The following is a 16646-nucleotide window of genomic DNA, read 5'->3' on the forward strand; positions in this document are numbered from 1 at the left end:
TTTTTATATCCTGCACTTAAGGAAAGTGCATATCTTTACATACTGCCACACAAGGCGATCTCCAGATTTCACTTCTTGAGCCTCGAGGTAGCCCAATTTTTATCAAATTTGGCTGAAGTTTTGTACGTGGTGTTTCGTTATGACAACAACAACTTTGCTAGGCATGGTTCATAGCCGACCACAACCTGATACATATAGCTTCCAAAAAATTTTTCTCCCCATTTTACTTCTTGAACCTCTAGTGGGCTCAATTTTTATCCGATTTAACTAAAATTTTAATGTGGCCTTTTTTTATGAGTTCCAACAACTATGCCAAATATGGTTCAGAAAGGTCCATACTCTAAAATAGCTGTCATATTTACCGATCTTAAGATCATATAGCATCCATATAAACCAATCGCAAAATTTGAGTTTTAGACAGCGCAATTCTTCTCCAATTTTCATGAAATTTTGAACATAGTATGTTTTATGACTTTCAAAAGCCATGGGCGAAAAAAGTTTCGACTCCTTTCATTCGCCAGGCACTGATGATGTATCACCGTTTGATTTACAAGCTATGTCCCATAGACTGGCTCTTTGGCTTAGGGAAATAAACTCTACTTGTCTCAGCATGTCGTAAATATCAGTGAGATGGAGATACACAAAGGTCATTTTACCTTACCAAAAGAAGATGTTCGTCCTATTTGTCTGTCATCCTTTATGATGAAGACTATAGAAAGGATGATAGAAACATGCCTTCGGGTAAATATCCCTGGAGATTACCTGCCTCGGCAACAGAAAGTTTATAGTAGGGGCAAGTCCACTAAAACACCCCTTCACGATATAGTCGGCAACACAGAAGATGCTCTCGTTGTCAGAACATACAAAATGATGGTATTTCTGCATTACGTCAATCGTGAAGGAGCGAGAATTTCTACCATAAAAAGTTTATAAAAAACTTACTTACTAAAAGATGTTCTAAAAAATCTGAAAACAAGTAAAAAGGCGTTAAGTTCGGCCGGGCCGAACTTTGGATACCCACCACCTCGGGTATATATGTAAACCACCTTTCATCAAAATTCGGTGAAAATTGCATACCTTATACTCATATACCTCATACCGATCTCAACTATATACGACACGGATGTCGAAAAGCCGAACGTAAGTCACTGTGTCAAATTTCAGTGAAATCGGATTATAAATGCGCCTTTTATGGGGCCAAGACTTTAAATCGAGATATCGGTCTACATGGCAGCTATATCCAAATCTGGGCCGATTTGGTTCAAGTTGGATAAACATGTCGAAAAGCCTAACACAAAGCACTGTCCCAAATTTCGGCGAAATCGAACAATAAATGCCTATTTTATGGGCCCTAAACCTTAAATCCAGAGATCGGTATATATGGCAGCTATATGCAAATCTGGACCGATCTGGGCAAAATTGAGGAAGGACGTCGAAGAGCCTAACTTAACTCACTGTGTCAAATTTCAGCGACATCGGATCATAAATGCGTCTTTGATGGCCCCAAAACCTAAAACCTAGATATCGGTCTATATGGCAGATATATCCAAATCTGGACCGATCTGTGCGATATTGCAGAAGTATGTCAAGGGGCTTAACTTAACTCACTGTTCCAAATTTCGGCGACATCGGACAATAAATGAGCATTTTATGGGCCCAAAACCATAAATCAAGAAATCGGTCTATATGGCAGCTATATCTAAATCTGAACCGATCTGGACTAAATTGAAGAAATATGTCAAAGGGCCTAAGACAACTAAATGTCCCAAATTTCAGCAAAATCGGATAATGAATTTGGCTTTTATGGGCCTTACACCATAAATCGGAGGAACGATCTATATGGCAGCTATATCCAAATCTGGACCGATCGGAGCCAAATTGACGGAGGATGTCGACGGGCTTAACACAATTCATTGTCCCGAATTTCATCAAAATCGGATAAAAAATGTGGCTTTTGTGGGCCTAAGAACCTAAATCGGAGGATCGGTCTATATGGCAGCTATATCCAAATCTGAACCGATCTGAGCCAAATTGAGGAAGGATGTCGAAGGGCCTAACATAACTCATTGCCCCAAATTTCAACAAAATCGGATAATAAATGTGGCTTTTATGGGCCTAAGACCCTAAATCGGCGGATCGGTCTATATGGGGGCTATATCAAGATATAGTCCGATATAGCCCATCTTCGAACTTAACCTGCTTATGGACAAAAAAAGAATCTGTGCAAAATTTCAGCTCAATATCTCTATTTTTAAAGACTGTAGCGTGATTTCAACAGACAGACGGACAGACGGACGGACATGTCTAGATCGTCTTAGATTTTTACGCTGATCAAGAATATATATACTTTATAGGGTCGGAAATGGATATTTCGATGTGTTGCAAACGGAATGACAAAATGAATATACCCCCATCCTTCGGTGGTGGGTATAAAAAACGTATTAAGTTCGGCCGTACCGAAGTCTTAGACAAGGAACACTTTCAGCGAAATCAGCCAATAAATCCGCTTTTTAAAGGAATAAGAGCCTAAATTGTAACTTCGGACTATATGGCAGCTATACCTATATAGCCCGCTCTGGATCATATTTAGATCGGATGTCGGGATGCTTCAAACAACTCACTATTTCAAATGGGTATTAAATTCAATTTTTGTTGGCATCAGACCCTTAATCGGCAGATCCGTCGATATGGCACCTGTATCCAAAGATAGTCCCATCTAAACCACATTTAGGTCGGATGTCGGGAGGCTTTAAATAACTAATAGTTTAAAATTTCGGCGAAATTAGATCATAAATGTACCTCTCATGGGTTTCATACCCTTAATCGGCAGATCGGTCTGTATGGCAGCTATATCCAAGTATGGTTCGATTTGAACCATATTTGAATCGAATGTCAAAAAGCTAAGAACAATTCCCTGTTTCAAATTTCAGCGGAATCGGATATAAAATGCAACTTTTATGGGCTTCAGACCCTTCCTTAATCGGGAAATCGGTCTACTTGGCAGCTATATCCAAATATGGTCTGATCTGAACCACATGTGGATCGGATGTCGAGAGACTGAAAACAATTCAAATATCAAATTTCAGCAAAATCGGAAAAAATAATGCTTTTATGGGCTTTAGACCCTTTATGGGCTTTAGACTCAATGGTTCAAATTTCAGCGAAATCGGGTAATAAGTAAAGGTTTTATGGACTTAAGACCCTTTATCGGCAGATCGTTCTATGTGGCAACTATATCCAAATATGGTTTGATTTGGCCCGTTCCAGAACTTAACCTGCGTGCGGCAAAAGAACGTTTCTGAGCCAAATATCAGCTCGTTATCTCAATTTTTAAGGCTGTAGAGTGATTACAACATTCGGACGGACAGACACAAGAACATCGTCAAATCGCCTTAGAATTTTACGACGTTCCGAAAAATATGTGCTTTGTAGGATCGGAAATGGATATTTCAATGTGTTGCAAATGAAATGACAAAATGAATATACCCCCTACCCTATGGTGGGGGGTATAAAAATGGGTCAACAGAGGAACAGAGATTTCCCGGCTCTCTCAGAGATGTGCTTCAGGAAGCTGTACGTATAACAATGAAGTGGGCTACCGAAAGTGGTCTAGGTGTAAATCCCTTCATCGGAAGAATTTCTTTTCAGCAGTCTCTTCGAGCGAAGAGAATGTTCCACAATACCTGAATGTTTGGAGTTGGAAAGGCAACTCTTGCTTAGAGCACCTTTGAGAGAGCCATTGGTAAAAATTGGGAGTATAAGCCGAATGTCATGCACTGGGTGTATACTGCAGTTGTCGGACCTAAGGTGCTATAGAATATTGTAGTCTGGTGGACGGCCTTTTAAAAGTCCACCTACTGTTCAATACTCAGCCTGATCCAAACGATGGCTTATTTGTACATCACGCACTGGGGGTGATGCTCTAAATGCTCTTTTAATGAAATGGCCGAACAATGCGAAAATCACCTGTTCTGGATGCCGGGCCACAGAAAAGCAAATTTGCCCACGAACATTCCATTAAGGAACAGGGAATAATTTCTAATATATCAATGAGTTCTGTCCGATTGAAGTTTTAGCTCAATGATAAGGGGCCTCCTACTTTTAACCGAGTCCGAACGGCGTGCCTCAGTGCGACACATCTTTGGCCAGAAGTCTTTACATGGCAAAGTACCTCACAAATATCGCCAGCATTTAGAGGGGATAACCATCGCCGAAATTTTGTTTTCTGATATTCTAGTCAGGATTTCAACCCAGGCTTTCAGCGTCTTAGGCGGACATGTTTGCCTCTGCGCTTCGGTGGTTACAGAGATATCCCAGGGAATTGTAGAGCAGACGAGGTTGCGAGACTAGGAACTACCTTACACGTTCCTGGGGAACTGGAATCTGAGGGTATGCCTCTAGCGATATGTAAGCTAAGTTTTTAGGATCAGATCCAAAGAGCAACAAATGACAGATGTCACAAAGAAGGTGTTGCGAATACTCCAAAATTATGTGACCCAATCTTGACTTGAAGAGGTCTACCGCTTTACTGTCGCTGGAGGGAATATACGTCTTAGTGTCCGACATGACCGGTGTAGCCGGAAAACATACTGGTAAACTTAAGGTTACAAATAACGATTTCTGTGAGGTTATCGAGAAAGAAGGACTATAGAACATATGATGTCTGCATTGGCAGTCAGAAAGAGTTCCACTTTGAGATTTTTCTAAATTAACGAATGAGAACATTTGCAAGTTGTTGGTCTTTTAAAAGCAATCTCTCCTACGTTCAACGATAGGAATTAGAAAGCGAAAACTCAAAGTTAGTCTGATGGCAGACACCTATATTAAACCTAACCTAATGGAGGCCACGTTGGCGCAGAGGTTAGCATGTCAACATAAACGAAATTTTCAGTGGTGATTATCCCCTTACTAATGCTAGCTAGATATGTAAGGTATCGTACCATGTTAAAACTTTTCTACCAAGTGGTATCGCATTGCGACACACTGTTCGGACTCGGCGTAAAAAAGGAGGCCCTTTATCATTGAGCTGAGTATGACTGAGATAGTTACAGTTCGCAAAACTAAAACAATTTTGGGTCGCCGTGAAGCACCTTGGCGAACCGTCAACAAGCATAATTGTCGCATTTGGGAATCGGAAAATCCTAGAATTATTGTTGAGAAGCCTCAGTTACGGTGAGTAGTCGGAGTTGGATGATATCGATCAGGCAACGTTTACTTTCATCAAGAGGGAGCTTAATGCCGCGCAAAAAACGAAAGCATTGCTCTTTTGGGGAAAAAGTTTATGAGATTCAACAATTTGCTCCTTCTTTCTTTAGCGTGTACGCCAACAGCCCAGCTTCGATTATACGCCTCAAACATAAAATTCATGATGCTATCGAGGACATAGGGCAGCCACTTTGCTATACGGTTATGAAAATTTTCATGAAAAGGATATGATCCTGTAAACGCGGTCATTTGGCTAATATTCTTTTTCATTATTAATCTTCGCCAAAGAATTTTATGTACATCGTTTACCAATACCCACCCGATACAATACACCCATGCACTGAAGCATTTGTTTGAGGGGAAAACATTTTTATATGCAAAATTGAGAATGTTTGTCCTTAAAGTGAAAGAGAGCTTTGACTTTTAATCACACATGATTAAACAAGGAAGGAAGGGCGAAATTCGGGCGGGGCCGACTGTATAATGCCCTACACCTACCCCTTAAGCACAATGTGAGAGATATATCCAATTTTGAACCAGTTTTGGTAGACCTCGGTGTATGTTTTCAGATGGGTTATTAAAAAACCACTATCAAGTTTCGAGAACATATGTTCAAACTGTAATAACTACGGTTGACAAATTCCAACATTATTGCAAATTTCCCCAAAACTGACGAAGATATATATGGGAGCTATATCTAAATCTGAACCAATTTCGAGCAAACGTCCCTGATATTGTGATAGTCGCCGAGAAAAGATTAGTCAATAAATGGGCTTACAGTGACTCTAGAAGTGAAAATCAGGCGATATACATATATCAAAGCTATATCTAAATCTGGGCCGATTTCTACAAAAAATTCAGCAGTAATGTCGAGAGTCATAAGAAAATCCTTGTTGCCAAATTTCGAAAGAATCTGTTAACAAATTAGCACATTATTGCAATATTTCTCAAAATCGGACGAACATATATATGGAAGCTATGTCTAAGTCTAACCCGATTTCGAGCAAACTTCTCAGATATTGTCGCAGTTGTCGAAGAAAACATTGTACACAGTTTTGGCAAGATTAGTCAATAAATGCGCTTGCAGTAACCCTAGAAATGAAAATCGGACGATATACATATATGGCAGCTATATCTAAATCTGAACCGATTTCTATAAAATTCACCAGAAATGTCGGGAGTCATAAGAAAATACTTGTTGCCAAATTTCGAGAGAATCTGGTGACAAATTAGCACTTTATTGCAATATTTCTCAAATCGGACGATCATATGTATGGAAGCTATGTCTAAGTCTAACCCGATTTCGAGCAAACTTCTCAGATATTGTCGCAGTTGTCGAAGAAAACGTTGTACAAAGTTTTGGCAAGATTAGTCAATAAATGCGCTTGCAGTGACCCTAGAAATGAAAATCGGACGATGTACATATATGGCAGCTATATCTAAATCTGAAATGATTTCTATAAAATTCACCAGTAATGTCGAGAGTCATAAGAAAATCCTTGTTGCCAAATTTCGTGAGAATCTGTTAACAAATTAGCACATTATTGCAATATTTCTCAAAATCGGACGAACATATATATGGAAGCTATGTCTAAGTCTAACCCGATTTCGAGCAAACTTCTCAGATATTGTCGCAGTTGTCGATGAAAACGTTGTACAAAGTTTTGGCAAGATAAGTCAATAAATGCGCTTGCAGTGACCCTAGAAATGAAAATCACACGATATACATATATGGCAGCTATATTTAAATCTGAACCGATTTCTATAAAATTCACCAGTAATGTCGGGAGTCAAGAAAATACTTGTTGCCAAATTTCGAGAGAATCTGTTGACAAATTAGCACTTTATTACAATATTTCTCAAATCGGACGAACATATGTATGGAAGCTACATCTAAATTTGAACCGATTTAGAGCAAACTTCTCAGATATTGTGGCAGTTGTTGAGGAAACCGTTTTTTACAAAGTTTTGGCAAGATTAACAATAAATGCGCTTCCAGTGGATCTAGACGTGAAAATCGGGCGATATATACATGTGAGAGCTATGTCTAAATCTGAACTGATTTCCACGAAATTCACCACTAATGTTTAGAGTCAAATCCATTCTACCAAATTACGCGTGAATAGGTTAACAAATGATTATTTTAATGTACTTTGTACACAAATTAACATGGACAGACGGACAAAGCTAAATCGAATCAGAAAGTGATTCTGAGTCAATCGGTATACTTATCAATGGGTCTATCTCTCTTCCTTCTGGGTGTTACAAACAAATGCACTGTACGACAGTAGTGGCGTAGGATATAAAAATTTAAAATTTCTTTGAATGCCAAAATAAGACTTCTTTAGTATACATAGGTGTAGGGTGTTAAATAGACACCGCCCGACTTTTTCCTTTACTTTCTTGTTTCATATAAGCATGTGTATGATTTCCTTTGATTTCAAAATTGCATTCCATTTGCTTGCGATTACATTTGCATCGTTTCCACTAATTCGTTAGTATTTTTCAAACTATTTAAGATGGACTTATTGAACTTTTTAAAGCAATACTTCACTTTTCGAAGAAATTCATAGCAGAATAAAAACAAATATTCAGGCAATATATTTTGTAACAATTAAATGTAAACATGAATGCAATTTAAACAAAATTCTATTGAAAACTTTAAGTTTCAAAATATTTTCAAATGTTGTAATTCGACCACATATTGCTCTTGTCATATTCAATTAGCCACTTAAAAGATTCCAGACTAAAAATATTATTATTTATTCAGATTCATCTTTAAATGGTCATAAAACAATCCCAAAATTCACTTTATACACAGTAGGAGCTCTTAATGGAGTATACTTGGTAAGAATAAGTTTGTGTCAGATGTAAACGGAAACCAAGAAACTGTTGCATAAACTGAAGTACACCATCAGTTAAACTGACATCTTTTTGACTTTTGCTAAATTAATTGTTTAGATGTTGTATTAGTAGAAAACTATTTAGATGTTTTAGATTTTTATTGCAAATGCTAATTGGAAAGTTAAAATTTTTTAAACAGTGTTGCAATTTCACTATTATCAATGTTGCAAGTTTGTAAGAATCCTTCTGTTAAAAGTAAAGGTAAAGTGGAGTGCAGGTGATGACATACATATCTTTATGATGACTTTATTGATACTTTTATAATTTTTGTCTAATCTGATAGGATTTACAAATCACCAAACAACCATAAGACATGCCAGCTTCCAGCTTTTCAGCAAATAAAACTCATATTTAAAACCCATACTTACATGATTGGAAATGTGTACACACAAAGGAGTTTTTCCCCTACCTATGAGCCACCATTTCGATCTATTTCGAAAAAAAGACTCATATCTTCTTCCTGAAATTCAAAATGTTTAAAAAAAGAACAGAGAATGTACACATGTATATTCTCACCTGAAAAACTTCAGCTTAGTAACTTTTGAGAAAAAAATTCCTAGAAGTGTAAACAATGCTAAACAGATGTCTTTTTTTAAGAAAAAAAAAATGCCACTATCAATATCACATGCGGACACGAGCCATTCTCAAAGTAAAAGATGACAGTTTTTTGTTTGCTTTCGGGAACTTCCATTATTTAGTTCGGCCCTATGGCAATTTTCTCATTTCCGTTTGAAAGTGAGAAAAAAACTTTTCACTTAAACACCAAACTGATACAAATCTTGAAGGCATTACTATTGGGAGCAATTAGGGATTTCGATAAAGAAAAGAACAAAGAAAATCTGAAGTAGTTTTTGGGAAACAAAATATTTTTGAAAGGTTTTAATAAAATAATGGTCTGATCAGGACCTTTTCGACACATATATCGAGTAATTTAATACAACTCTATGTTATAAATTTCGGCTAAATTGCGACTTTTATGGGACAGCGGTGTAACGTCAGCTATATCTATAGGTCTCAGGGGTCGAATATAATTTAATAAAGGGTGATTTTTTTGAGGTTAGGATTTTCATGCATTAGTATTTGACAGATCACGTGGGATTTCAGACATGGTGTCAAAGAGAAAGATGCTCAGTATGCTTTGACATTTCATCATGAATAGACTTACTAACGAGCAACGCTTGCAAATCATTGAATTTTATTACCAAAATCAGTGTTCGGTTCGAAATGTGTTCAAATTTTGACAAATTTTGTTCAGCGATGAGGCTCATTTCTGGTTGAATGGCTACGTAAATAAGCAAAATTGCCGCATTTGGAGTGAAGAGCAACCAGAAGCCGTTCAAGAACTGCCCATGCATCCCGAAAAATGCACTGTTTGGTGTGGTTTGTACGCTGGTGGAATCATTGGACCGTATTTTTTCAAAGATGCTGTTGGACGCAACGTTATGGTGAATGAACACATTTCGAACCGAACACTGATTTTGGTAATAAAATTCAATGATTTGCAAGCGTTGCTCGTTAGTAAGTCTATTCATGATGAAATGTCAAAGCATACTGAGCATCTTTCTCTTTGACACCATGTCTGAAATCCCACGTGATCTGTCAAATACTAATGCATGAAAATCCTAACCTCAAAAAAATCACCCTTTATATCAAATTTGTATTAAATTAGTGTCTCAACATCACAAAATTAAACGAGGCTTGTGAGGAAGAACTTCTGGTGAACTCAAAGGACGAGCTTAAGCAACAGTGTTGGAAAATGTTAACCTAGTCAGGATTCTAAAGATAAATCGCTATCATTATAAATCCGCTTCGGGGGCACTAAAAGTTTTTCTGATGCCGTCGTTCTTATCTAAGAACCATGGAGTGGAGTGGTATGTGGACCAGGAATTCCTGCACTTTAACTATTCAAGGATATGAGGAAGAGGGGACACACAAAATCACAAACTTTTTGTCATTGAAATTAGCTTTTTTTATAAGCACAGCCGAATTCGAAGATTTGGGGAAGGAATCGAGGGACAACAAGGAACACGTAAAACCTGCTAAGTTCGGCAGGGTAGGTTAGGTTAGGTTGAAGAGGGTGCAGATATTAATCTGCCCCATGCCACTATAGACATATACCTAAGCCAGTAATCGGCTTGTTGTGAGCTCTAAAAACTTTAAAGTAACCTCGAAAACAGAAAATTTTAAGTTAGCAATTCAGTGCTACTTACAAAATCCTTTATTGTTTTCCATGCTACGCCCCTAAGTTGGTTCATGTCTGGTATTGTGTACCCACTTAAGTGCCGGTATCTGTTAGATGTGAAATTTGAGTAAAATCAGATAAGAGTTGCACCCTCTATAGGCTCAAGAAGTATAATCAGGAGATCGGTTTATATGGGAGCCATATCAGGTTATGAACCGTTTTAGACCATACTTAATAAAATTGTTGGAAGTCATAACGAAAAACTTCATACAAAATTTTAGCCAAAACGGATATTAACTGAGCCCTCTAGTGGCTCAAGAAGTCAAGATCCGAGATCGTTTTATATGGGAGCTACAGGAGGATATAAACCGATTTGAATCACGCAGTTGTTGTAAGTCATAACAAGTAAAGGCGTGCTAAGTTCGGCCGGGCCGAATCTTATATACCCTCCACCATGGATCGCATTTGTCGAGTTCTTTTCCCGGCATCTCTTCTTAGGCAAAAAAAAGGATATAAGAAAAGATTTGCTCTGCGATTAGAGCGATATTAAGATATGGTCCGGTTTGGACCACAATTAAATTATATTTATGTTGGAGACCTGTGTAAAATATCAGCCAATTCGAATAAGAATTGCGCTCTTTGTGGGCTCAAGAAGTAAAATAGAGAGATCGATTTCTATGGAAGCTGTATCGGGCTATTGACCGATTCAGACCATAATAAACACGTATGTTAATGGTCATGAGAGAATCCGTCGTACAAAATTTCAGGCAAATCGGATAATAATTGCGACCTCTGGAGGCTCAAGAAGTCAAGATCCCAGATCGGTTTATATGGCAGCTATATCAGGTTATGGACCGATTTGAACTATACTTGGCACAGTTGTTGGATATAATAACAAAACACGTCGTGCAAAATGTCAGTCAAATCGGACGAAAATTGCGCCCTCTAGAGGCTCAAGGAGTCAAGACCCCAGATCGGTTTATATGTCAGCTATATCAGGTTATGAACCGATTTGAACCATACTTGGCACAGTTGTTGGATATCATAACAAAACACGTGGTGCAAAATTTCATTCTAATCGGATAAGAATTGCGCACTCTAGAGGCTCAAGAAGTCAAGACCCAAGATCGGTTTATATGGCAGCTATATCAGGTTATGAACCGATTTGAACCATACTTGGCACAGTTGTTGGATATCATAAAGGCTTCGGGTTAACCAAGTTTATGGACGGCAGTCCTCTGGACTTCACTGTCAAATCGTACACCTTACTCCGATATGGTCCGGCACCAAAACGATGCGGATTGTGCTATCCTCATGGTAGATTTCTGACCAGTTTTTTTTTTCAGTTCTAACCCACAGTGTTAGTTGGCTATTGCGCTTTCCTAGCACTCTTGGAGATGTTCTGCCGAAAGCCCTACGTAAGTGGACGAAGTGGGCTACCAAAAATGTTCTAGGCGATAATCCGTCTAAGACGGAAGTGCGTATATTCTGAGTGTTATCCACGGTGGGTGCCACTTGTCTCCTTGGGTGAAGAAAATGTTTCATTTACTAAAATCTCAAATTACCTAGGTATTTTGCTGGACAGGAAATTGAACTCCAAATATAATATTTTAGAAAGGGCATGAAAGCCAACTCTTGCTATTACCACCTGCAAGAGATCCATTGGCAAAAGTTGGTAGTTTGAACTGAGTGTCATGTACTAAATCTATACTGCAGTTCTCAGACCTACAATGCTATATGAAGTGTGGTCTGGTGGACGGCGCTTCAAAAGTCCACCTACTGTTCAATACTCAGCCGGATCAAAAGGATGGCTTGTTTGTGCATAACAGACGCACCCAGGACGACACCATCTGATGCACTGGATTTTAATGCTACACCTTATGCTTCTTAGGATCGTGGCTAGAAAAAATGCTGCGAACGTTGCTGTGAGGCTAAGAGAGTTTTCCCTTTGGTCATCCCGGAAGGGAGCTCTACGTGCGACAGCGAAGTGGGCTACTGAAAGTGGATTAGCCGTAAAACCGTGGAAGTCAGAAGCAGTTCTTTTCCACAGGAGATACAAGTTAACTACAGTGGCACCTGACTTCTTGGGAGAACAGAATGTACCATTTACTCAAAGCGCATAATGCCTGGGCGTTTGGCTTGACACGAAATTTAACTTAAAATCCAAAATTTTAGAAAGCGCAAGAAAGGCAACTCTCTCCCGTATCATGTACTGGGTTTATACTGCAGTTGTCAGACCTGCAGTGCTATATGGTGTTGAGGTCTGGTGGACGGCGCTTTAAAAGTCCACCTACTGTTCAATACCCAGTCGGATCCAAAGGATGGCATGTTTGTGCATAACAGCCGCACTGAGAACGACACCTTATGCCCCCTAAGATAGTGGCTAGACAAAATGCAGCGACTGCTGCTGTGAGATTAGGGGAGTTTTACCTTTGGTTATGCGGAGCCTACGGACACTGTGTTATCCTTGATACAATGCCCGATATCCAACGCAATGTGAATAACATAAAAACCGCTCTCGACTGCCGCAGATCCCTCATTCCTCTGGCTGAACAGTTCCAAATTTACCTGTTCTGGTTGCCGGGCCAAGGAGAGATCCCAGCGCATTGTAAAGCAGACGAGCCGCGAGACTAGGAACTAGCCAAAACTTTCCTGGATAACTGGAATCTGTGAGTATAGCTCTAGCGACATGTAAGCTAAGTTCTTAGGATCAGGCCCGAAGGGCAACGAATGGAAGATGGTCACAAAGTGAGAGTAGCGAACGCAGCAAATTATGTGTAAATGTCAAACGGTTTGCTTTTATAGGCTTGAACAAAAGTCTCAGTCATTGTGTCCGCCACGAAAAATCACTGTCTGATCGGCAAACATGCTGACGTACTGAATGCTGCAAAAACTCTTTCTACAGAAGTTGTAAGGACTTCGAGGAAGAGGAGACTAGATGTGTATTTCCCGCACTGGCAGTCAAGGGTGTACAACTCCGGTAGACCCTTCTAGTGGACTGTAGTTGGATGGAATTAAATCTCCCGGAAGTGTAAGGAACCCAAATAAAAATGAAGAAAATAGGCACAGTTTCAGTTTCCAAGTGATGAACAGTTTTATTAGCCTGATGACCCTTACCGCTTTCTATCGTTGCTGCTGCACAAGTAAAAGATGGCAGTGGCAAAGGTAACCAAGGCATCATATAAAATGTATCGGTTAACATTAAAAAATGTATTTCAGCAATATAATTTAAAGTTAGAAGAAGACAGCTATGTGTGTTTAAATTTAGTACAATAGTTAACATGGCTAGGGTTGCCATATTGCAAATATTAATTCATATATTGGTATTTATGTTAAGGGTCATGAAAAAGTTCATATTTTAATAATTTCATTTAATTCATGTTCTTATGACTAAAATGGGGCAGATTTTGGAGAACGGCAAAGATTGTTGTTGAACTGGGTTCAACATGCCGCCCGCCTTGCAGGAATGCAATTTAATAATGGCAAGCTCCAGAGATGATCCACCCAAAGATGGTGCTTTGAGCTATCGGCATATTTGAGGACGTTTGAATCATTCCAGCTCTTAATATTTTTGGTAAATTATCGTTGGCCAGCAGAATTTCGACATTTGATGGATTGCAGAAGTGTGGATCGGCTAAGTCATGCAGGGTGTCATAAATTGTACGAAGTTTTGCTGCCGTTGTAGTTGTTGGAAGAGTTGTATGGAAACGGGAGTGAACAAGGCCGGTTACTTGAATTTTTACCATCGGATCATGGTAAGATTCTAAATTTAGGGTACAGTAAGTCTTACTGTCCCTTTTTATCGTTTGAAGATTCAATCTGTCTACCAGGGCCTGGAGTATCACCGTCTGAACTTCGCCTGAACTCAGTAGTAATCTGGCCTTTGCCGGGCCTTCAGAGGTTCGAACACGAGCTAGAGCCGTAGGCAAAAACACATGAACTCTAGAACGTCGGCTCAACCGTTCTTTAAAGTGCGGCTTATGGTTGCTGGTTCTCTTGTTTTGTGGTGAACTTCGTTGCCTATTGTTCGATTGTTTTTTGGTCCGTGATGATGATGGTTTATGGGAGCTAGTTCGGCTTCGGTGGTACTCGTGAGTGTTGGATGATTCCCTGGGTTGACTTGCCGCCTTAGGGTTGGGTGATTTAGCCACGTGAACCATGGTATGGTGGTTAAGCTGGCACACCATGCATTTGCTTCTGGATGGGCACCAGTTCCGGGTGTGAGCTGTGCCAAGGCAGTTGTAACAGAAGCCCTTTTCTCTTATTACGTCTCGTCTTTTGGCCACGAACATGCGCTGGAACTCTGGGCAATTTTTAAGGTAATGTCGATTTTTACAAATGCGACATTTTGGTGCGCTAGATGATGTGCTAGAATGTAAGTTTTATTGAGTGTGTGAACGTGTTTTACTAAGGCTAACGACTAGGCTTTGGGTAGAATGCATAGTTTAACTAAAGGACGAATAAGTGTTCCATTCTGTGTGCGTATTTCCGCAACACGAACCTTGGAGTCTTTTCCAGTGAAAACTTTTAATACTCTTCCCAGACACCACTCCGTGGGGGGAAGATTGTCATCTTTGACGACAACAAAATCGTCTTTTTCCAAATTAAGCTGAGTAGTCTTCCATTTGTATCTTCTTTGTAATTCTGATACATATTCATTTTTCCACCTCTTAGCAAACAGTATTTGCAAAGTTTTCAGTCTTTGCCAACGATTCATCAACGATAAATTATCTGAGTATTCCTCAGGTATGGCCATCAAAGCGGCCCCTCTAATTAAGTGGCCAGGAGTCAGTGGAATAAGATCAGTGGGGTCTTCGCTGATAGGAGACAGTGGTCGCGAGTTCAGTACACTCTCAATTCGCACTAAAAGGGTGGAAAACTCCTCAAATGTGAACTTCATGTTCGAGGCAACCTTTCGAAAATGTGTTTTCATACTCTTCACAGCCGCCTCCCACAAGCCTCCCATATGTGGAGCGTGGGGCGGTATGAAGTGCCAAGAAAACCCGTGCATACCATATTTCTCAATAACAGATTTTTCAGAAGCTTTCAGAAATTCCTTGAACTCCCTCACAAGGGTTCTATTTGCACCTATGAAGTTAGTTCCGTTGTCGGAAAAAACCTTTTTAGGAAAACCCCTTCTTCCTACAAAGCGATTAAAAGTGGAGAGGAAAGCTTCAGTCGATAAATCCGAACAGGCCTCTAAGTGAACAGCACGCGTCGATAAGCAAACAAAAATTGCAGCATAACCCTTTTGTAGTTTGGCGTTTCGAATTTTGGACGTCTTTAATTCGAATGGTCCAGCAAAATCGATTCCCGTGTGAGTAAAAGGTAAAGAGAAAGTACACCTTTCAGCGGGTAGGGCAGACATTATTTGGTTTCTAACCTTGTGCTTGTACACAGTGCATATCTTACAGTTTCGAACGCAGTGTCGTATTGCACTTTTCAAGCGAATAACATAAAACTCTTGCCGAATGTTACGCAGCATGGTTTGGTGTTCAGCATGTAATAGGATTTTGTGCGTAAAATCGATAAATAGTTTACAAAATTTCGAATTTTCAGGCAGTATTATGGGAAAGCGCTCATTGTAACTCAGGTCCGAATTCGCTAGGCGGCCGTTGACACGCAACAGTCCACCTTCATCTAAAAACGGGTTCAGTGTCAAAAGCCTGCTTTTAGAATTTATGGCCGGTTCGAAGGACCATGTACAACTCCGGTAGACCCTTCTAGTGGACTGTAGTTGGATGGAATTAAATCTCCCGGAAGTGTAAGGAACCCAAATAAAAATGAAGAAAATAGGCACAGTTTCAGTTTCCAAGTGATGAACAGTTTTATTAGCCTGATGACCCTTACCGCTTTCTATCGTTGCTGCTGCACAAGTAAAAGATGGCAGTGGCAAAGGTAACCAAGGCATCATATAAAATGTATCGGTTAACATTAAAAAATGTATTTCAGCAATATAATTTAAAGTTAGAAGAAGACAGCTATGTGTGTTTAAATTTAGTACAATAGTTAACATGGCTAGGGTTGCCATATTGCAAATATTAATTCATATATTGGTATTTATGTTAAGGGTCATGAAAAAGTTCATATTTTAATAATTTCATTTAATTCATGTTCTTATGACTAAAATGGGGCAGATTTTGGAGAACGGCAAAGATTGTTGTTGAACTGGGTTCAACAAAGGGAGTTCCACTTTAGGTTCTCATTTATTTGAGAACCTATCTGAACTAGTAGATATGAACATTCGCAAGTTGTTGGAATTTTTATAGCGATCTGGATGGATCAACGACAGGAACTAGAATGAATCTTTCTTCTACTGGGCGAAACCTTTGAGTGAGTCTGATGGCAGACTGTC

At 39.3% G+C, this 16646-nt stretch overlaps 1 protein-coding gene across 1 annotated transcript; it reads right to left on the reverse strand.

Moving 5' to 3' along the window:
• Nucleotides 1-13486: 13486 nt before the first annotated feature.
• LOC131995095 (uncharacterized) lies at nt 13487-15785 on the reverse strand. Its single transcript, XM_059363005.1, has 2 exons — nt 15714-15785; nt 13487-15674 (listed from the first exon to the last, which is right to left on the reverse strand). Exons 1-2 carry the CDS (start codon nt 15774-15776, stop codon nt 14712-14714), a joined length of 1026 nt encoding a protein of 341 aa, XP_059218988.1. The 5' UTR covers nt 15777-15785; the 3' UTR covers nt 13487-14711.
• Nucleotides 15786-16646: the final 861 nt, after the last annotated feature.

Source organism: Stomoxys calcitrans, chromosome 2, assembly GCF_963082655.1.
Source record: "Stomoxys calcitrans chromosome 2, idStoCalc2.1, whole genome shotgun sequence".
In the NCBI taxonomy this organism is placed as follows: Eukaryota; Metazoa; Arthropoda; class Insecta; order Diptera; family Muscidae; genus Stomoxys; species Stomoxys calcitrans.

Coding starts and splice junctions, on each gene's coding strand:
- LOC131995095 (XM_059363005.1), bottom strand. CDS start 15,776: ATGCTGCGTAACATTCGGCAAGAGTTTTATGTTATTCGCTTGAAAAGT. Junction 15,675..15,713: donor AAAGTGCAATACGACACTGC/GTTCGAAACTGT, acceptor TACAAGCACAAG/GTTAGAAACCAAATAATGTC.